General features: G+C 42.5%; 1 protein-coding gene and 1 long non-coding RNA gene across 4 annotated transcripts in view; one reads left to right on the top strand and one right to left on the bottom strand.

Moving 5' to 3' along the window:
• Positions 1-1,447: 1,447 nt before the first annotated feature.
• On the bottom strand, positions 1,448-16,869 carry LOC111844685 (uncharacterized). 3 transcript variants are annotated; one of them, XR_002838455.1, is made up of 4 exons: positions 16,741-16,869; positions 8,103-8,189; positions 3,124-3,244; positions 1,448-1,581 (listed from the first exon to the last, which is right to left on the bottom strand). It is a non-coding gene; the product is annotated as an uncharacterized lncRNA (long non-coding RNA). The 3 variants fall into 3 exon arrangements; XR_002838454.2 differs by having other exon boundaries at positions 8,103-8,194; positions 16,741-16,832; XR_011991968.1 differs by lacking the exons at positions 8,103-8,189; positions 16,741-16,869 and adding exons at positions 4,802-4,869; positions 5,890-5,920.
• LOC111844684 (solute carrier family 12 member 5-like) overlaps positions 1,561-23,627 on the top strand; it is a 55,219-nt gene continuing 33,152 nt past the window's right edge. The window contains exon 1 of the mRNA XM_023813374.2: positions 1,561-1,778. Within this exon, the coding sequence (XP_023669142.1) occupies positions 1,724-1,778 (55 nt within the window). The 5' untranslated portion in view covers positions 1,561-1,723. The remainder of the gene's footprint in view (positions 1,779-23,627) is intronic.

The following is a 23,627-nucleotide window of genomic DNA, read 5'->3' as shown; positions in this document are numbered from 1 at the left end:
AGCCATATTTATTTGTAATTGAGGCCAGTAGTCTGTGATAAGACTTATAGACTTACAGTCTAAATCTAATACTGTTCAAGTGGTGTAAGGCAGCCCGTTAGAGGGATCACCCTCAGTGTTAAAACACAGGAATCTAGAGCAGGGGATATTTATGATGAGACCTGCAGGACTGCTGTAAGTCACCGACTGTGGTGCTCACTGCACCCGGCACCAGGGACTGGCTCTCACCTACATCTGGGCAGGGAAGCGTGGAAAAAGCAGAAGGGGAATCTGAGGTAAGATTCTGGAACTACAGCTTATTTATTTTGCTTCACATGCCAGACTGACATCGAGACAACAACTAAATGACAGTGCTGAACAATAAAAAAGCTATCAGGGAGCTGCAGTGTTACAACTGATTTTATTCCGATTAACTGAACAAAATTACATGTTCCAGCAGGATAGAAACGCACTCCTTCCAATTTTGCAAGGATAACGTCTTACATCCATAAATACATCAGAAGCCATTGGTGCAATTCTCTGTCCAGTTCTTTTTGTCTTGTCTTTAGGAACCTCTGTTTTATGTCTCTCTTAGTCAATAGGTAGATTTTTTTCATTTAGCAGAAGTGAAAGACTTCTGTTGTGTTTAGGGAACTTACACAGCAATGAGGTCCATTATTATTTGGCTCCTTGTATCACAACAAATGCTTTGGTGCCATGTCTAATCTGTTTTATTCACAGACATTCAATATGTCTTTGTCTGGATCATGGAATGTTGAGGTTGTGAGCATGACAGCCCAGAAGACCCACTCACAAAGTGACACACCGTTAATTGCGTGTGACATTCAGACACTGATGTGAGCCCCGTGACATGCTCACAGACACACCCGTGGATACAAACTAATGCCCATAGCTGTTTTGCTGGTACAATTTACTGCATCGAATACGATCCTCATCCACAGCCAAGCAATGATTCCTCTGAACGTTCGAAAAAGCTGTAGAGATGATCTACATCTGCTGTGCTGTAACCTTTCACAGCTCTCAATAAACTGAGCATCTTTATTATGCAAAAAAGCTTTACTGCAGCTCACTCTGTCTTCATTCTTTATTGTTTTAATTGACTAAATGTGTGAGTAGAAGAGAAACAGGAGAAATGGAACTCTGGCTAAAAGTATCTCTTCTGTGTTAGAAAAGAGAATGGAATCATTCAGTGGGGGAAAAGGACAGGTGCTATTAAAGAAGGATAAGAAAAGTCAAACATTATTTCAGCACCTGAACGAAAGCATCATCCATCTCTTCTCACGATTTCTCTCTGCCGCCCCTCCGCTGGAGAGAAAGAGGCAGATTATGCCTGCTGAATACATGATGAAGTCAGTCATTAGGCTGAGCCCCACTCAGGGGCTGGCGGTGACTGTGGAGTGCGGAATGAGCATGTGTGTGCGCTGCTGCTCAAAGGCGGTCCGTCATCCACACGCCTCCTTTACCCTCCTTATCCCTCCGTGTCCTCGGTACAGGGGGAGCTGCGCTGCAGCAGCAGGAGAGAACGCCAGGGAGAGAAGGAGGGAAAGCTGCCATCCCCTGTCCTCGCTGTCACTGCTCTGCCTGAGGAGGAGAGAGTATATTCATTCCCACGTCCTCATGGTTCTGTCGCTGCGCTTTTTTTTTTTTTCCACGTTTGGGATAAACGCGCGAGCCAGCAGTCCAGGAGCGCTCTCTCTCTGCACAACCTCCTAGAGAAGCCAAGATGCTAAACAACCTGACCGACAGCGAGGAAGGCGATGGGGGACCCAACAGCCTGGGTAGGTGGCAAAATCGTTCCTGCCGAAAGACAAAAGAGTAAGAGTGCATGACAGATGAAGGAGATGGGCTCGACTCTACTGCTGAGGCTGATTACCTGCCCTAACTTACTGTGCCTCACAGTAGCTCCTACTGCAAGGCTGCTGTGACAGGAATAATGATTCGTTTCCCCTTGAGGCGGGAGAATGAGGGATCCAGCACCTATAGACACGCAATTGGTGCAGAATCCAGCAGCCTGCTTCATGGCACCATAACTTGGCACCGGGGCACGATTTTTGTTTGAGCGCGGTCACCCCCCGGGGCTGCATTTGTCAACCTGCATCTGTCCGCCTGGCTCTGCTCATTCCCTGTCTTCCCGACTGCCTGCTCCTGTCTGTTGCTTGTACTGCAATTTAACTTTTACATTATATGGTAGGGCAAACCCTTCCGACACAAACGCACAGATACGGATGCATGTTAATCTTTCGCGATCGTTTTCTCTTCGAGAAAAGCATGCCGGGAATGTCACAGAAAAAGTGCTCGAGGAAAAAAAAAATTCAATAAATGCATGATAATCGTCATGTGTTTTGTCTGTATGTGTGTATGACTTGTAGGAACTGAAAAACCATATTAATAGAGATTACGAGGGCTAATGTGCCTTATTGTTTCCCATGGCAAAATTTATATTACTCATTTCTGTACAAATGGTTTCAGAATCATGTTATTTTCTATATCTAACGTTGCCTTTTCATGTATATTATATGCACAGTGATAAATTCCTACTTTATAACCAATAGCTAATACTCTATATGGCAGAAAAACCTGTGCTCTGAGACCGACAGATTCTCCCCTGTCCAGGGTCCTGATTCTGCCTCGGAATACTGCACTGCAGTGTTGTGCAAAACTTGGCGATCAAATTGGGCTTCAGAAGCATCAAACGCATTTAAATGTAATACATGCAGATTTCATAATATCCATGAAGTCTTGCTACATCAGTTATATTTCAGAATACAAAGTTACATTCTCCAAAAATCATAGTAATTTTCAGTTTATACAAGGCATAAGGTTTCATTCATGTCAGAATTTGTGCTTCATTCATTTACTTAATTATGATGGATGATTCCCTATTAGGTGCATATTTTAGGATCTTAAGGATCTTGTTAGGAAAACTGATTAGGGAACAGAATGTCCACCATCCATCCATCGATCTTCAAACCACTGTCCCACTACAGGGTCACAGAGGAAGGGAGAGTACTAGGCTGGCGCAGGTTCGGAGCTGACTGTGATCACAGATTAACTGTCAGCACTGCTTCATTTCAAATTCCTATTTTCAAAGTCATTGAAGTCTGGAGACACTGGCAGTCTTACCTGTTGTAACTTATCACTGTCACATTGACCTCTGCCTGTGAAGGTGTAAGCAGAGCGCTTGGCTGAGTATGAGAGAGAAGATGTGCTTGTCTGCTTCCATAAGGGAGGCGTCCCTGTTGCCCTGCCAAGACACATGTGGGCCTATGAACTTCCAAAATAATAATACTAATAATAATATTAATAACAACACTGTTAAGGTGCTACATCAAGATTATCATTATTAATATTACCTTAAATATCACCAGTGTTACTGTAATGGAATATAATTACATCAATTAGTATTACAGGTAGTCTTTTTGTTGCTAATTACTAAGCAATATGAACAGCAGCAGACCTGATTATATCCAGTGTTCATGGCAAACTTCACACTAAAATAATGACTGAACAATAATTTGCATACATGACCAGGGGAGGATGCATATTTTATCTAGTTTTGCTTTGAACTCTTTCGTTGCAAAGTGCTAAGTAATTCTTATATTCAGCATGACTGCATTCCACATATTTCTGAGTATATCAACGTATATTTCAGGGGGTCTAGGGGGCACGTGCATTAAAATGGGATCAGTGTTGCAGATCTACATTCAGAGACATTTCTGTGTACATTGGCAGCACATCAGTCTATCTTCCATATCCGCTTATCCAGTACAGTGTCACAGTAGGCCTGATCTTATCCTAAGAACGGGGACAGGAGGCACCCTGGCTGGGCTGCCAGTCCATCACATGGCACACGAACACATACTGAGACTATAAGTCACCTATCCACATGCAAGAAGATGCGAATCCCGCACACAGAGCCAGAGGCACAACTCAAATGCTTTTGAAAAATCACACTTAAACAAAATGCCATATTTAACAAGTTTGTTATGTCCTGGATGACAGAGTCGTGTACAGTCTTACATAAGCTGGGCTATACTTGTCCAGTCGATATTACCTAGCCAAAGCACCACATCAGCATCGCTTCCCTCCTGTCACATGTCTCCTCACATACCTACATTGACACACGCTAGGTTTTCTCTCTGCTGCAATATACTATCTTCAGCTCCATCATCACCAAGCATGAAATATGATCACAAATGATCACAAACATTACTGCGCTTCCCCAGACCTTGAATGACAAAAGCATATTTCATTATAAAAAGTTGATCCTGCCTTTCTAGAATTACTTCACATTCTTCTGAATATATACCAGCTTCCTGAGATACTAAAGCCCAGATTTGGTGAGACGGAATACATTTAGATATTATTATACAGCATACCACATCTTAAACTTTCAAATAACCCTACCGATGACTCTTAAGTGTAATTCAATTATATGGATTAACACCACAGATAATTTATTGCAAGAGAACAAAGGACCCAAGATTTGGAACATACTGCTTTCTTACATGGAGCCCATACAATTCAATAAAGGGAAATGTTAACACTAAGCAGTACATCAAAGTCAGTTTCTTCAAGTCGGGAAAAAGCTGCTGAAAATTGGTAACATTCAAAGGGCCCAGCAGCCGAAGGCACATCAGCAAAATACCCCAAAGGGAGGATTCACTGACCCGTGTAAATCCCACACAATCTGTGCAGATACTCGGCTCTCCAAATTAATATTTGTATTTTGCTAAAAAGTATTGTGGAAATTTTGTGTAAAGATTTAGCAACGCGATGGATCCATCCATTTATCTTGTACCTTTTTATCCTGGTCAGGATGGGGGAGGGATACTTGAGCTCATCTCAGGCAGCATAGGGTTCACAACACTGGGGTACAGTCAGGACAGCAGTGCATTGCAGGGCAGATATATACATACATAATTATACTGTAATTTAGAGATAGCAATTAGCCTAACTGCGTGTCTTTGGGCTTTCGGAGGAAACGGGGGAACATGGTTTGACCTCCATCCCTTGAGGTGTGATCCACCCTAATGTAGCTTTTTTTTGTCTTACCTTTGCCTACAATGACCCATACAGAAACGTGTTTATTTTTCAAGGTGCAAAGTGATTCAGGAATTTTGCTTTTAATTGTGTTAATGTTAATTATAGTCACTGTGTTGTGGTGTCTCTATATTACAGTTATCATAACTACAAAGGCACAATCACATTGCAGGATGCAGTCAGGAGAGGCAACACAGGAAAGCTTAGCTAAAGACATTCCAACTGAATTTGAATTTATGACCCCCACTTCCAGTGAATGTCTAGGTTAGAAACCGATAGAAAAATATGCAGGTATTATAATTGGGGAACATTGTGAATCACTCTGATAAGTCTCTGTATTATTAGTTGTTTGAGGTATGTTTGCAGTACATGTCAGTCCCTTTAACCCCCTGGGACCGGCGATCCCGCCGGCGGGATCTGACAGAATTCTCGCGAGACCGTTTAAATAACTCCGCGAGTTTTTGTCATATACACATTTTAAAAATACTCTCAGAAACTTTGGACGGTCTACTTTTCAAATATATATAGGTAGAAACTAAATATATTTTTACAGCTTCGTGATACGAATAGAAAGAACAAGAGTGACTGACTTAAGCGTCTGCGTCTCGAAGCGGCTCTGATCACCCACCCACTTGCAAATCGCGCTATTCGCATGATAATAACATGATAATCCGACAGTTAGTATTGGGTGAAGAAATATGTGAATACGCCCATTGTGACCGAAATAAACAAGAGCACATGTCTGGGTAGTGTTTACACTGATCGGCTACAATATAGCACACGGATACGTCTCTGCCGCTTGAAGCTTTGCGCCAGTGTTGCCACTTTCAGCAGCGAAGCTCATACCTGCGTTCATGGCTCAGTGGGCTAAGCCTGTGTGCCTGCAATCACGTGGTCGCCGATTCAAACGCAGCATATTTAGAACGTGAATAGCGATCTTCCGCTGAGAGCGGTCCTACACGCTCCCGACGCAAGTAAAACAAAGAAAGGTGACACGATTTGCTTTTTTGCCTATTTAACCTAATTTTAAAAACCTTAATACTTCTGACAATGGAAGTTTTGAAAAGAAGACAGATAACGGATTTAGTCAGTGTTTTTTTCATGATTCTACATAATGATTTCAGCGAGATATAAACTGAAATACACGAGAAAGATACGCGGTCGATGATGCCCTCGTCCCCAGAGCGTCAATTATAGTCACTGCATCATATTTATCGCTTTCTATATTTATATAGTCACAGTTTTTCATTTTTCATTCCATCTATCAATAAACTGTGAAAGGGATTTTATTGTTGCTACTTTTCTTGCGTTTCAAACTGCCTTTCCAAAGTGATGGGTGTGGGGTGCAGTGACATTCCAGACTGATGGGCCATTGACAGTATGCAAACTACTACAGGTGTGAGGACACCTATCTCATCAATATTCATTGTGAAGACCACTGACTTTGAGAAAAAGAGTGTCACTCCAAAGTTCTAACACTTTAGTAATCAAACTACATAAAATTTCAGAATGTCACTTTCACCTATGTGTAGCCAACCCCTGTGTCTATAAGCTTCAGAGCTCAAAAGTCTTACCTAGAAATGTCTATAATGTGATTTTTTACAATTTCTCAGCATGTCTGAAAATAGGTTTTTGAAAAGTATATGTTTAAAGTTGATTTTAACAAAAAATAGAATAATAACATTCTAAGAGGTCTCAGATTATTGGTGCTGAGTTTGTGCTGAATAAAAGCAAATGTATCACTTTGGGATAAATGTTTTTTAGATAGGTGAAATATTTTAAAATGTCAAGGCATGTCAGACTACTTCGAAAGTGGAAAAAAGGCCTCAGGCCCCAGGGGGTTAACTGGGCCAGAATAATCTTTCCCTAAGCACTTTTACTCAATAGCCAGTATGACCTACAAAACCAATACAGGAACCAAGTATCAGCAAGATATATCTACTCATTCTACTAGTGTGAGTTCTCCATCAGCCATCTACTCTTAACGTTAAAGAATTCATGTTTCTAAATAGAAACCATCACAGTACTACCAAATGTGAGAGAACATTCATACATTCCTCCTCCACCTTCTAATCCAGAAAAAAATGAATTGGTATCAACTGCTTGTCATCTCGGACCACAGGGGATGTTGTCAGCGATTGTCTACAGTTTTCGTGTTTTTGGACACTGCAGGATCCCAATCCTACGAACATTTGTGCAAACTGAAAAGGATGATGACCAGCAAGCACGTGTGGGGGGGAGGGGGGTGCCCCGGCACCTGCCCCTTTTGAGAGTGTCCCCCTTCTGAGGTGCCCCATGATAATGCAAAATTGAAAACTGCTGAGGAGGAGCCCCCCTCCCCCGAATAAAGACACCTGCTCCTCAAAAAGTCTGTGCACAGCCCCAATGCCCAGAACCCAACAGCACGCGTGATGTGCCCAGACCTGCATTTCACTGGAGGCACTAAAAGCTCATAAATGGAAACAGCACCTGTGCTGGTGATTAGAATAATCTATCCAGCCATCTTCCAGCCGCTTATCCAGTACAGAGTCGCCGGGGGCCTGGCACCTGTTCCAAGCACCACGAGGAACCCCTCCTAGGGCACATACACTCACACTCTGCGGGAACCCTGGAGACACCAATTAGCCGTATGGTGTGTCTTTGGACTGTGTGAGAAAACCTGCGCAACACAGGGAAAATGCAAACTCCACATGCATAGAGCAGAAGCAGGATTTGAACTCTCAGACCTAGAGGTGTGATGCACTAAGCCGCCCTACATTACAATCAGGACTGCAAAAAGCCACCGTTTCCAGAGGTAACACACTACATATGGGGAATAGAGGGGAAAGCACCCAGGGCTCCTTGTTGATTCACTTAAAAAAGGCCCCGTTAATCAAGCCTTACATTTTCTTGACAAAGGGAAACAGTTAATGTCCTAAAAACATATATTCCTTTTGTTTTAGAAAAGACGACAATATACATGGAATGTAATATGCTAATCATACAATAATCATTTCCATATTAATTGAAACAGAAACCAAAATTAGACAAAACATTAAAATAACAGTTTCCATCCTTACATAATTCCGTGTAGGAAGTTGTGCTGCTATCCTGTCCAAGGTGTCCTCTTCCTTGTGCCCTTTCGCTTCCTGAGATCCACCGCAAGCCTGTACTGGGTAATGGGAATTATGGAAGCTGAATGGATGACAGTTAGGGAGCACTCAGCAACCCCTGTTTAAAAAAAGCATGACCCCCTTTCACTCGCTGACTGCTTATACCTCTGTTAGCAGCTATGGCAGTAACCAAACACTTCCAGCGGTTATTGATGTCTTACATAGCACTCTGGAGGTATTTTTGCCCCATTTTCCACGCAGAACTAGTTCATCTGTGTGAAATGTGTGTTTATAGAGGTTTAAGGCTTGAACCTTGTGCTCAAGGGTGGATGAACTGACACCATGCTGCAGATTTTTCTGGTGTAGAGTCAGATCCTGGTCTTGACGCATCAAAGCGTTCATTTGATCATGGCTCTTAGCTTGTGACAGTGTTATACGTTTCCTGCTTGTTGTTCATTCTCTCGGAACTTACAGGGTCGTACATGTTTCTTTATAGATGTGGGGTCATGATCCACTGACCTCTGCTAAGTCAGGATAGGTCTGCAGATTCCTGGATGTGGTTCTAAGATTCCCAGAATGTTTCTAGATGGTGTAGCTCATTGTTCTTTGAAAGAATTCATCAGGAAAGTCACTCCCTGGGAAATTCATTATCTTCTACCCTTGAACCATTTGCCCTTGAATACGATTTGGTTGAAACTTACAGACTTACAAATGATTTTAAGCCAATTCCAGACTGATGGACATCAACTTTCCGTGGTCTTCGTGGTTTTTTATTTTGATCTTGGCCTGTTGTGTCTCTGTGCAGATAACTTCACTCAGATGGAAAAAGCCAGGGTCAGATTATATTGGATAGTACTGATCCAAATATGCTTCACTGGTAATCAAAGTATTTAAACAGCTGGCCATAATCATCTCATTAGTTGTACTGAGTTATCGAGCAGCACAACAACCTTTTCATGCCAAAAGATTGCCTGGTTCATTACTTTCTGCTGCAACCAAATGAAAGAAATACAAAATGTATTTTTTCTCTCTTTTTCCCGCCTTCACTTTGCGAAAAACTTGATGAAATTCTGACACAGGGCAAACACTGGCACTGTTCACGCGGATATTGTGTCATATTTGTGTTTGCGAGGCTTGGCTTGAAGGACATAAAGGGTGTAAGAGTACATGCACTGTGGACACAGACACTGCAGTTTGAAACACCTGTCAGGAATGATAATCTCACAGAATGTAATTAAAGTCCCATTACTGCTGAGACTGGCAGGCTGCTGTTTGTTTATACATTTCACAGCAAGTTTTGTCAATTACAAAGAAGTCAGCGCATGTTAGAAATGAATCCTTTGGAATGCACAATAACATTCACTTTTAATACAGTTTGAAAAAAACTCATCTGTGTGCTGATTAATCAGTACAGGAAAGTTAACAGAATGTAAGAATGTAAGAAGGTACTAAATCAGGCTCATAAAATAATGTAGTCTTAACCTTCTTCAGAAGAAAAAAGCATTTAAAAGATTCAAAGACGGTCACTCATACATTGAAGTTGGATGGACAGCCTTAAAACAAAGACAATGTGAATGAATTATCACGCTCAATACAATGCTTATATTTCGGAAGAATTGGTTCACATTATTGTCATACTACAGTACAATACGATGCATATATTTGCATGCATTTAGATGTTTTACATAAGCCTGCCTTTTTTAGCTTATGAGCTTTTACTTGCTATGTGGAAACCTTGCAGGGAACATAATTTGCTTTCTTTCTAATGAAAGAGAAGGAATCTGTAATATCTGTCATTCTGTAAAGAACAGCAGACAGTACTGTTGAGAAACCTGTGGTATGACTGTAGTATGCTGCACTTGTAATACAGAGGAGAAACGGTTTTGTGTGACGCTGTCAGTGACCTGAGGCTGTGGGCTGAGACGGGTCTGCGTTTGATGAGAACGCCAACTGTCCACTGGGTGAAGAAGGAAAGATTCCGAGCTGCGCCTTACCTCTTCCCTGAAGGTGTTAGAAATGAAAGGGATTCCTGAGAGGTGAGAGTCAGATAAAACAGCAGAAAAGATCACAAAGGTACTAAGGCAGTCAAACCTGGGACTTTGAAAGCCATTGCAGAGTGAAGTGAAGGAAAGCTTACTGGCTGATAGTAAGGAACATTACACACAGGCTCAGAACTGAGTAGCCAGGTACTACCCTGGTACAATGGGTGCCTGAGAAGGTCACAGTCTGTTCAATGTCCGACCCGCAATCTAGACTTGTAAAGATCTGGGAGATTATACTTCAGAAAAACGCCTGTGTATGAATGCTGAGTGGCCCCTTCAGCCCATAGAGGGCTTGGAGAGACCTGGAAATGGTACAGAGCCCTTAATTACATATATACCTGGAAATAACTAAAACTGGGTTGAAAATCAAGAACATTTAGTATTTATGAAATATTGGCGTACAGTATATTGATACACCATTGGTTTAATTATATGCAAGTATTAAAGCTAAATATTCCCACTCATCCATCCATCTTCCAGCCACTTATCTAGTGCAGGGTTGGAATAAATATTCACCCCAAAATTGTTCCTTTCATCCATCTTCCAATGCTTTATCCTAAAGAGGATTTTAGGGGGTCTGGCAGCACAGGGCACACAGCTACATCCTAAACGGAATGCCAGTCCATCAAAGGGCACACAGCTACGCCCAGAATGGAATGCCAGTCCATCACAGGGCACACAGCTACATCCTAAACGGAATGCCAGTCCATCAAAGGGCACACAGCTACGCCCAGAATGGAATGCCAGTCCATCACAGGGCACACAGCTACATCTTAAACGGAATGCTAGTCCATCACAGGGCACACAGCTACACCCTTAATGGAATGCCAGTCCATCAAAGGGCACACACCTACCCCCAGAATGGAATGCCAGTCCATCACAGGGCACACAGCTACACCCTTAATGGAATGCCAGTCCATCAAAGGGCACACAGCTACACCCAGAATGGAATGCTAGTCCATCACAGGGCACACAGCTACATCCTAAATGGAATGCCAGTCCATCACAGGGCACACAGCTATGCCCAGAATGGAATGCCAGTCCATCACAGGGCACACAGCTACACCCTTAATGGAATGCCAGTCCATCACAGGACACACAGCTACACCCAGAATGGAATGCCAGTCCATCACAGGGCACACAGCTACGCCCAGAATGGAATGCCAGTCCATCACAGGGCAGGCAGCTATGCCCAGAATGGAATGCCAGTCCATCACAGGGCACACAGCTACGCCCAGAATGGAATGCCAGTCCATCACAGGGCAGGCAGCTATGCCCAGAATGGAATGCCAGTCCATCACAGGACACACAGCTACACCCAGAATGGAATGCCAGTCCATCACAGGGCACACAGCTACGCCCAGAATGGAATGCCAGTCCATCACAGGACACACAGCTATGCCCAGAATGGAATGCCAGTCCATCACAGGGCACACAGCTACATCCTAAACGGAATGCCAGTCCATCAAAGGGCACACAGCTACGCCCAGAATGGAATGCCAGTCCATCACAGGGCACACAGCTACATCTTAAACGGAATGCTAGTCCATCACAGGGCACACAGCTACACCCTTAATGGAATGCCAGTCCATCAAAGGGCACACAGCTACCCCCTTAATGGAATGCCAGTCCATCACAGGACACACAGCTACACCCAGAATGGAATGCCAGTCCATCACAGGGCACACAGCTACGCCCAGAATGGAATGCCAGTCCATCACAGGGCAGGCAGCTATGCCCAGAATGGAATGCCAGTCCATCACAGGGCACACAGCTACGCCCAGAATGGAATGCCAGTCCATCACAGGGCAGGCAGCTATGCCCAGAATGGAATGCCAGTCCATCACAGGACACACAGCTACACCCAGAATGGAATGCCAGTCCATCACAGGGCACACAGCTACGCCCAGAATGGAATGCCAGTCCATCACAGGACACACAGCTATGCCCAGAATGGAATGCCAGTCCATCACAGGGCACACAGCTACATCCTAAATGGAATGCCAGTCCATCACAGGGCACACAGCTACATCCTAAACGGAATGCCAGTCCATCACAGGACACACAGCTACGCCCAGAATGGAATGCCAGTCCATCACAGGGCACACAGCTACATCCTAAATGGAATGCCAGTCCATCACAGGACACACAGCTACGCCCAGAATGGAATGCCAGTCCATCACAGGGCACACAGCTACATCCTAAATGGAATGCCAGTCCATCACAGGGCACACAGCTACATCCTAAACGGAATGCCAGTCCATCACAGGACACACAGCTACGCCCAGAATGGAATGCCAGTCCATCACAGGGCACAAAGCTACACCCTAAAACGGAATGCCAGTCCATCACTGGGCACACAGCTACGCCAGAATGGAATGCCAGTCCATCACAGGGCAGGCAGCTATGCCCAGAATGGAATGCCAGTCCATCACAGGGCACACAGCTACGCCCAGAATGGAATGCCAGTCAATCACAGGACACACAGCTACACCCAGAATGGAATGCCAGTCCATCACAGGGCACACAGCTACACCCTTAATGGAATGCCAGTCCATCACAGGACACACAGCTACACCCAGAATGGAATGCCAGTCCATCACAGGGCACACAGCTACGCCCAGAATGGAATGCCAGTCCATCACAGGGCAGGCAGCTATGCCCAGAATGGAATGCCAGTCCATCACAGGGCACACAGCTACGCCCAGAATGGAATGCCAGTCCATCACAGGGCAGGCAGCTATGCCCAGAATGGAATGCCAGTCCATCACAGGACACACAGCTACACCCAGAATGGAATGCCAGTCCATCACAGGGCACACAGCTACGCCCAGAATGGAATGCCAGTCCATCACAGGACACACAGCTATGCCCAGAATGGAATGCCAGTCCATCACAGGGCACACAGCTACATCCTAAACGGAATGCCAGTCCATCAAAGGGCACACAGCTACGCCCAGAATGGAATGCCAGTCCATCACAGGGCACACAGCTACATCTTAAACGGAATGCTAGTCCATCACAGGGCACACAGCTACACCCTTAATGGAATGCCAGTCCATCAAAGGGCACACAGCTACCCCCTTAATGGAATGCCAGTCCATCACAGGACACACAGCTACACCCAGAATGGAATGCCAGTCCATCACAGGGCACACAGCTACGCCCAGAATGGAATGCCAGTCCATCACAGGGCAGGCAGCTATGCCCAGAATGGAATGCCAGTCCATCACAGGGCACACAGCTACGCCCAGAATGGAATGCCAGTCCATCACAGGGCAGGCAGCTATGCCCAGAATGGAATGCCAGTCCATCACAGGACACACAGCTACACCCAGAATGGAATGCCAGTCCATCACAGGGCACACAGCTACGCCCAGAATGGAATGCCAGTCCATCACAGGACACACAGCTATGCCCAGAATGGAATGCCAGTCCATCACAGGGCACACAGCTACATCCTAAATGGAATGCCAGTCCATCACAGGGCACACAGCTACATCCTAAACGGAATGCCAGTCCATCACAGGACACACAGCTACGCCCAGAATGGAATGCCAGTCCATCACAGGGCACACAGCTACATCCTAAATGGAATGCCAGTCCATCACAGGACACACAGCTACGCCCAGAATGGAATGCCAGTCCATCACAGGGCACACAGCTACATCCTAAATGGAATGCCAGTCCATCACAGGGCACACAGCTACATCCTAAACGGAATGCCAGTCCATCACAGGACACACAGCTACGCCCAGAATGGAATGCCAGTCCATCACAGGGCACACAGCTACATCCTAAATGGAATGCCAGTCCATCACAGGGCACACAGCTACATCCTAAACAGAATGCCAGTCCATCACAGGGCACACAGCTATGCCCAGAATGGAATGCCAGTCCATCACAGGGCACACAGCTACGCCCAGAATGGAATGCCAGTCCATCACAGGACACACAGCTACACCCAGAATGTAATGCCAGTCCATCACAGGACACACAGCTACGCCCAGAATGGAATGCCAGTCCATCACAGGGCACACAGCTACATCCTAAATGGAATGCCAGTCCATCACAGGGCACACAGCTACATCCTAAACGGAATGCCAGTCCATCACAGGGCACACAGCTATGCCCAGAATGGAATGCCAGTCCATCACAGGGCACGCAGCTACTCCCAGAATGGAATGCCAGTCCATCACAGGGCACGCAGCTACTCCCAGAATGGAATGCCAGTCCATCACAGGGCACACAGCTACACCCAGAATGCAATGCCAGTACATCACAGGGCATGTAATACACCCACTCACTATGTGCATGGGCGTACCTAGAAACTCTGAGCCTCCTAACAAAATGTTACCTGAAGCTGAAGTTGTATATTTTTTATTTGCATTCTGAAGTGTTGGACAATGAAACTGAAACACTTTGTCGATAGTGTTAGAAGTTTCACGCCTATATATGCACTATATATGTCTGGTGGCCAATCCTCACTGATGGCATATTCCATCAGTAAGCGCAGAGTGTGAAGGTTGAATCAGCAAAACAATAGCATAGCTGTATATAAAACATTGTAATCCACACAACATAATGGGAGACATATCAGAGTTCAAAAGAGGACAAATTGTTTGTTGCACATCTTGCTGGCACATCTGTGACCAGCACAGCAAGTCTTTGTGGTGTATCGAAGGCCACTGTATCCAGGGTAATGATGGCAGACCACCACGTCAGATGGACAACATCCAACAGGAATAACTGTAGAAACAAGCGAAAGCTGTCTGAAAGGGATGGCCAGGTACTAACCCGAATTATATCCAAAAAACATTAAACCACAGCTGCCCAACTCACTGCAGAATTAAATGCGCACCTTGACTCTCCTGTTTCCAAAACTACTGCCGCAGCTGCACAGGGTCAATATTCATGGTCGTGCGGCTACAAGCAAACCTTTGGTCACTCATGCCAATGCCAGATGTCGGTTTCAGTAGTACCAGTAGCACAAATCTTGGGCTATGGACAATGTGAAACGTATTGTTCTCTGACGAGTTCACCTTCACTGTCTTTCCCACATCTGGGAGAGTCACGGTGTGGCAAAGTCCCAAAGAGACTTACCACCTGGACTGCTGTGTACCCAGAGTACAGCATGGGGGTGGATCAGTGATGGTTTGGGCTGCAATATCATGGCATTCCCTAGGCCCACTACTTGTTCTACATGGGCGCATTCTGGAGGACCATGTTCAACCAATGGTTCAAACATTGTACCCTGAATGTGGTGCTGTGTATTAGGATGATAATGCAGCAATACACACAGCAAAACTGGTGACAGAGTGGTTTGATGAACTTGAAAGCAAAGTTGAACATCTCCCATGACCTGCATAGTTACCAGATATTAATACTATTGAGTCAGTTTGGGGTGTTTTAGAAGAGCGAGTGAGGAAACTTTTCCTCCACCAGCCTCACATAGTGACCAGTCCACTGTTTTGTGAGAAGAATGGTTCAAAATCCCTCTGGCCACCGTGCAGAACTTGTATTTGTCATTCCCAATAGAAACTGATGCTGTGTTGGCCGCAAAGGAGGCCCTACATCATACTAATATGTTATTGAGGTCCAAAACTAGATGTTCCAGTTTCATACATTGTTCAACTCCTGTATGTTTTAAACCTTTCATATACACAGTACTGTCCAACCATTGATATTGCTAAGAATGGCTAACATTAAAGAATCTGGCTAAAAATGGGGTCTGTTTCAAAAAGCAGGATCTCTTACTAAGCCAGATAACATGGGATTTAAGGTAGTCTGAGCTATAAATGTAGGTGAATGAAGATAAAGTGCATTTAAATTGGGGTACCTTAAATCGTTCAAGTTTTCCGGCTAAGCAAGGTGACTGAAACAGGTCCCTGGTATTACTAAATAACTTTCTGGCTTGTTATACTGGAATGCCGTTAAACCGGGTGCGACCTCCGAGATAAATGAAACATTGGTTACACCGGCAGTCGCGACAATATACGCAAAGCAGTGCCGACAAATCACTTGCTTTTGCCCAATATTGGCTCTATATGGAATACAAACATCTCCATAGAGCGGAAGACGAATGTATTTTCGTCACCAGTTCCTGTTCGCCTTTCAACTTTTCAGATTTAATTTCTCAGGTGTATTTGTGACTTCAACAGTAACAACGGGAATGATGAGGATTTACTCGGAGAGTGCAGTTAGAACTCATGCCGACGCAGCCGCAGTAAACTTTAGACTGTTTTTAAAACATATACTACATTAATATACAAACATAATGTTGAAAATGAACCATAATTAAATTGCAAATCTTGCTATTTTTTGTTTTCTATGACCGAGTTAAAATGTTTTAGCGCAACTTGACTATTGCGGTCCTCTGGGAACGGCATGTGCATGAAATGCCATTTTGATATTTACATTGCGCAGTGGGCATTGCCGCTTTGTGTCTGCAGTTTGTAGGTTCACCCTGAGTGTACAGTACGTAGCTTTTATTTACATTTATATATGTGGGATAAAATTTGGTGCGCTGGGAACAGGGGAAACACAAACGTAAGCACATTTACCTGACGGACTCTTAATGCGGGTGCTCCGGGCGGTAGAACCCGCTTCAGTTGGTGGAAAGCGAAGTTAACGGCAGAAAGAATAATCAAGCTTGTGAGAGCAAGACAGTATAGTTGAAATGTTTAGAACCGCCACTGCTTCCACTGTCCGGAAACATGCAACTGTACATGGGAGTGCAAAAACTGACCTTTGGAGTGACTGAGCTAGTGTGCAGCATACAATGGCTGGTTGGTTCCTGGCAAGCGGCGATTTAACTATACTAATTATATTATTTATAATATAAACGATTTTATCTATCTATATATATATATATATATATAGAGAGAGAGAGTATAGTGTTATGAACGATTGTATATATATTACATATAAACGATTACTCGATGAATTTTCAGAATAATCGTTAGATTACTCGGTTATTGATATAATCGACAGTAGCAACTCTAATAATATTATTAATAATAAAAACAATAACAATTATCATTATGTTTTGTATTATTATTTTCCTGACTTACCTACAAATTAAACTTAGACTTAGGGAATGGATTTTGTTCGTACCCTGGGGACTGCCTGTTCATCACACAAATATAGCTTAGACTGTTATGACAACAGGGAGCTTGGTAATAGAGAACTAAAGAGATAAAGAACAGAACTGAATATTCTTTCAGTCATCTTTCCTTGCAATGCACACTAATAATAATGCCTCCCTCATAGGACATTATATGCAGGAAAACAGTGTGAGGTAGAGGTCATGAGACTGAAATGGCTGAATCTGTGCTGTTGTTTATTCTCATTGTCCCGACTCCTCATAAAATGGACACAATGCTTTTTAAGCTTTAGATATTCCTCAGGATGTCACTTCCGTCCCATGTCTGTAATATAGTCGCCTATAAGAGCAGATTTTGTTATTCGCTTTTTACACTTGATCTTTAAAGAGATGCGTCCATTTGCAGTGTCGCACCACCATACAGTATGTCACCACCGTTATAGGCCAGCAGTTTAATCAGGACGGAAGTTTAACCAACAAACCAGAATCGATGATAGCGGAATACACGGAACTGACGCAGGGTTCTATAGTTCTGCAAATGGATGAATGCAAGCTTATTTCAGAAAAAGCAGATTGGTGGTGGACCCTTATATTAGAATTTAGATGTTGTATGCATGTATTATTGTGAAGCAGATTAACATACTGTGTATAATTATGTTATAGCTGAGTGTTGTACATTATATCATTACAGGACATAAAACTGTTACATAAATGCCCCTAATACCAGATACAGGATGTTAAGAGCTTCCTAATATTTCTGTTGATGTTTTTTTATCTGATTTGCTGAATTACTGGTGTTTCAGGATAGATTTGACTTAAGGTATCCTTTCATTGTGTGAATGTTTAAGCTCAGGTGACAAAACCTATTTGTGGACAGATCGAGGGACTGATATTTGATTTTGCTTTTGATAGTTTACCATTGGATGAATGTTGTAGTATGGGTCAACAATCAGCATCATTATGTATGAATAACATACATAATTAACATTGGTGAGCATACATTTATATTTATTCTGGTTTCCTGGTTGCAGTAAGGTTAATTGGCATCACTAACTTGTTCACAATTAATGTGTGTGTGTGTGTGTGTGTGTGTGTGTGTGTGTGTGTGTGCTCCATGATGAAGCAACATCCCATCCAGGGTGTTCCCCAGCCTTGTGCCCTGTGCTGTCTGATATAAATTCCATGTCTCCTTCAACCCTAACCGGTTGGAAGATGGATAGATGGATGGTTTTCCTGGACTTATGTTTTAGTTCCTTGTCCCCCAAAGCACATAAAGATGGCTTTTTATCCATTTTGGGTTACAGTGACTGGAAGTTTCCCTGAGAAGTGCAGAGCACAAGGCATCAGTCCTTGAAAGGACACAGAATGCTCTTTTGCAAACACCAGATGCACAGAAGCTGCCGTTTGCAGTTGCCCATTCTCTTTGGAAGGAGACTCTTCCGAAAACATGGAGCAGATGCCAGCGCTACACATACATCAAGTAGCAAAGCTACCCTATAGTGCTGTCACAGCTCTTTTCCATATTTCTCATTTTACGAGCTGAGATCAGAGACCAGCCCCATTGCAACATTCCTACCTCAGCTATTAGCAATCCAATCAAATGTTACAAAATTCCTTCCATTCCATTTTTCACAACAAACACAACTTTTACTGTAACATTGATAGGACTTACAGTGGAATTCACTTATAGTGATCACGTTTGTCTGGGTGAAATTGATCGCTGTAAGTGGATGATCATTATAACTGATTTTTTTTTCTTTTTCTTCAGATTTTCACCTAATTGACATTTGTATATTACATGTAATAAGGTAATAAAACGGACAGCATCACTATTTACTGAATTTTATTACCGATTTCAAAATGCAGTACAGTTGTTTCAAATGCTTTTCAAATTACAGTACTGTACAAATTTAATTACTGAACTGTGTATGATGCAAATACACATTACAACAGTATAGTACTGTATATAAATATTTAGTTCAATTTTATTTACACAGCACATTTTGACAACATTACGTTGTTTCAAAGCGCTTATTGTAGTTTTGTGGCTGCATATCAGTGGTTCATTTTCCGCAGCTTATCATAAACTTTGATGAGTCTATATACAGACGCTCCTCTACTTGCGAACGAGATATGTTCCGAACGGCCGTTCATAACTTGAAATGTTCGTAAGTCGTTATTCAGCATCACTGTAATGGTATACGCAAGTACAAAGAACTAGGATGCTGGGAGTTTGCACGCTATGCTGCTGCGCGGTGGAAGTAGCGGCCAGAAGTCGTACTAGGCAGAACTGGCATGCAGAAGAAGAAAAATTGATGGACTTACAGTCCTCTTCGTTCGTATGTCTGAAAGTTCATAAGTTGAAAGTTCATAAGTAGAGGAGCGTCTGTATGTCATTGAGAGAAAATTACTTTATTCTAACCTGTCATGTTTTCTGTGCACGCAGCATTAGCCTCAGGTAGCTAGCCAGAGGCATACAGGTTACTGCAAGGCAAAGTAGGGCAAACAAAGTAAAGTAAAATAGGAAAAAAAAACTATTACCGCAGTTTTAATTTTTTTCCATATGTTGTCATGTTTAAAAAGACCCAAAATAAACACTGTAAGTGGACTACTTGATTACTATAAGCAAATTATTTAAGCAGTATTTATACAGGAATGATTCTGTCCCAAGCTTTTTGATCCATAATTGTTGATCACTATAACCGTGATCACTATAAGCGCTTCCACTGAATTCTCTATGAAATGAGTTCCTATGAAACTTGCATTATGGTTATCTCTGCACGTTTGCATTTTGTTTTATCAGAGGTCTTTTCTAACCATGACCTGGGACAAGAAAAGCACCCAATGCAGACAGAGCAACTTTAAGAAAAGTAGTAATCCTACCAGCTGCACTAATGAAGTTCACATTTTAACCGTTCTTCTGTATTTTTGGATTGTACATTATGAGACAGTTAATCCACTCATCATATTTCACAGAACTATATTTGTGTTTTCTTTTGAGAGCTTCATGAAACAAATCTCCAGTTTCCTGCCTAATAATGATGAATATATTTATTGTAAATCTATTGGATGTAAAGATTAAAGAGAAATTTCCATCTTTGGAACATTGGCATATTAAATAGTTAAGTATGAAATATGGTTGCCCAAAATTAACAATGATTAAAACGCTTTTGTGTGTGATTAGTAACTAATTTCTTTGCTGTAACTCACAAACCGAGCATGAAGCTTAAACATTTGGTTCTGATTGTGTTCCTGCGCTACACTGATAGCTACAGTACTTGAACATAAAGATATTTCACAGTGCACCTGAAAAATGGTAAAAGTATGTATAGACAACGGACAAAAAATCTATAAAAATACCTTAAGTAAAATTAAATAATCCAAAAAAGTCAGGTTTTACAACTGCTTTGAATTGATAATCACTTTTAGTTTTTTAACCTCATATTAGATTTATTAGTTACTTTCTTTTTTTGTTAATTTTTTGTTGTTCTTTTCCAGAATAAACACTTTCCCTTGTAGTAATGTGGTAACCTTAAACCACATTTTTGCCTTAACTACAAGCTCAAGTAATGTTCACTTATATTATTCTGTATGTACTTTACTTGTCCAGTAACATAAACCACAGACAATTAGGATGACATAGTCTGGGGTGGCTTTGCTGGTGACACTGTTGGTGGTCTCTAAGAGATCTATGACAGTATCCACCAGCATGGCCACTATGGCAAACTTCAAAGATGATTACAACTGACTGGGCAGACCTTAATTCTTCAGCAAAACCCCAATTATTGAAAATTGTAAAAGAAATGTTGTGAATTGGAATAGTGAAGGATACCTCCAGTTAATGACCTTGGCTGGCCGGCCTTCAGACTCCTTTGATATTGTATATTATACTATTTTAGCTTTATTGTATTTACCAAAAAATGTATGAATGAAGGGGGCCTGATGGCTCAGTGAGCAGCTCTCGTCCCTCATGCCCCCAGGCTGAGGCTGTGAACCTCCCTCACAATCTGTGTGTGTGGAGTCTGCATGTTCCCCTCATGGTGTGCAGGCCTCCTGCAGGTACTCGGGTATCCTCCTTCAGTTCAAAGACATACAGTTTGGTGAACATGTGTGTGCCCTGCAGTGGACTGGTGTCCTGAGTTACCCTGTCCCCTGTGTTGGATGAGTAGCTGAAAGATGGAACACTGTGATTCCAGTGAGGTAGCAGTAATGTATACACACACACACACACACACACACAAACACACACACACACACATATATATATATATATATATATATATATATATATATATATAGTACAATGCTATATATTTCCTCCAGCATGACACCATCCATATATATTTCACCATATCTTGTAGTTTCTCACTATTAACAATGACCTTGAACAGCTTGCATTCACTTAATTTTACTTCCCACCCATAATTTTGCATACAATTATTAAATTCAGACTTTCCTAATGTAATCTGCAAAGATAAAACAATTTCAAATAACGTCAGTGTGTAATTTATTCCTAAGTCATGGTGCAGTTTACCAGTGTGGGCTATAGACAGCCTCATATTCTCAAACTGCATGCAGTGGCAACACGTGAAATGTGACCCTGACCAGGGTTAGTGCTTAGTGGAGCTTTAAGCTCCTTTTTTTCTTTCCTTTCTACTTTTTTTTTGCTTTGCTTTTTTTATAGAGGGCTCATATAACTGAATGACAAGAACATCATAGTGGACTTTTTTTGAACTGTTGGTTTTTAGTAGTTAGTAGAATTAATTGCTGACATTTGCCAGTTTCTCGTGAAATTGACCTGTGACTAGTTAATGTTTCATGCTCTACTTTCATACTCCAATTGGCAAAATAATCTACTCTTACTTTTTGTAAGAGTTGCATAGGAAGAAAATAACAGCATAAGAATTAAAAGCAGTAAAAGGACATTTTTATCTCAAAGACTAATTTTGATAATTGATCGTTTATCATATTTCCCTTGCAGTAAATAGTTTGATTTGACTGAAACTGGTCCTGATCATTCAGCCTGAAGTATGCATGTTCAGCTTATCCCATAAACACTGATGTAAGCCATTGGCCTTTTTGTTTACATTTTCTCTGCTCAGTTTTTTTCTCCACATAATGTCCCCACAATGTGATAAAAACCTGTTATTTTGACCTTGTGGGGACATTTTTTGGTGCTGGTCACTATGAGTGAGGTGATGCATATTTTCTATTTTTGGGGCTGGTACCTCTACCCACTGGTTCTGGCGAGGACGGCCCGGGCGCCTTGGCCCATGTCTCTCAGAGACTGCAGCCGTAGGGCAATGAGGGAGCTGCTTTCGCCTTCGGATGTGAGGATTGACAAGAACTTCATAGAATATCTGCCACTGATGCAATTTCCCATAAAATCCCTGCTGCTTGGTTCCATGTCAGAGGATTTAAGGGTTATATGCAGATATGTTGACAATATTCTGGAAAACTGCCAAAATCCAATGTGCAGCCAAGCTGTACGTTACAATCACCTTATCAAGGTTGTCGCCCCTGCTTTGGTGGACTGTAGTCCAGGATGATTTGTGGGTTCATGCCTTGTGCTCAGAAATAGATCTTTGCCTACCATGTTCATAAAGGACATTCCTGCTATTCTTGGGACAATGTGACATGCTGGCAGTAAGCAAATCCCATGGATGTCACAGATCAGCCCTCTATCTTCAGAGAATCATTAGGGGTTCTGCTTTATTTTGCACATTTTTTTCAGCATCAGCTGCTGCTTTTACTTGGAAGGATGTGAAGAAGTTGTCATATTTTTTGACTTTCCACTGTTACCCAGCCACCCATCATTGTTAATTTTGGGTAACCATATTTCATACTTAGCTATTTAATATGGCAATGTTCCAAAGATGGAAACCATCTCTAATTTCTCAGGTGATCTTAATAGAAGACTTTCTATGACTGGCATCAATAGCTAGATTTTGCATCATATGCTGGCCAGACTTTGATGTCATAATTCCTACGGTTATGTTGGCATATAGTGCCCAAAAGGACAACATGTTCACCCACTGTTCACCCCAACATGTTCACAATGAAGGCCTAGATCGTACATCAGAAGCAGGATCTGCAGCCATTTATTCCACACATCACTGACTACAGCCAGCTTGAGTTTGTCACATTAAGCAGATCTGATACCAAGATTAGCAAAATGAATCACGCCGGATATTGTGTTAAATGATTTTATATACAAAAATTGAATGTGACTTCCAGCACATTCCATCCCTTTAGTTATATGGCCCCCTCTATTGATGCAGGCTTACGGAGTGAACATGCTGATCACATGTCAGAAATCTCAGTGCCCGTGAATCTACTTGGCTC

Source organism: Paramormyrops kingsleyae, chromosome 6 (genome assembly GCF_048594095.1).
Source record: "Paramormyrops kingsleyae isolate MSU_618 chromosome 6, PKINGS_0.4, whole genome shotgun sequence".
Lineage (NCBI taxonomy): Eukaryota > Metazoa > Chordata > Actinopteri > Osteoglossiformes > Mormyridae > Paramormyrops > Paramormyrops kingsleyae.
Note: the sequence above shows the minus strand (reverse complement) of the source record. Positions and strands in the feature narration are given on the sequence as shown.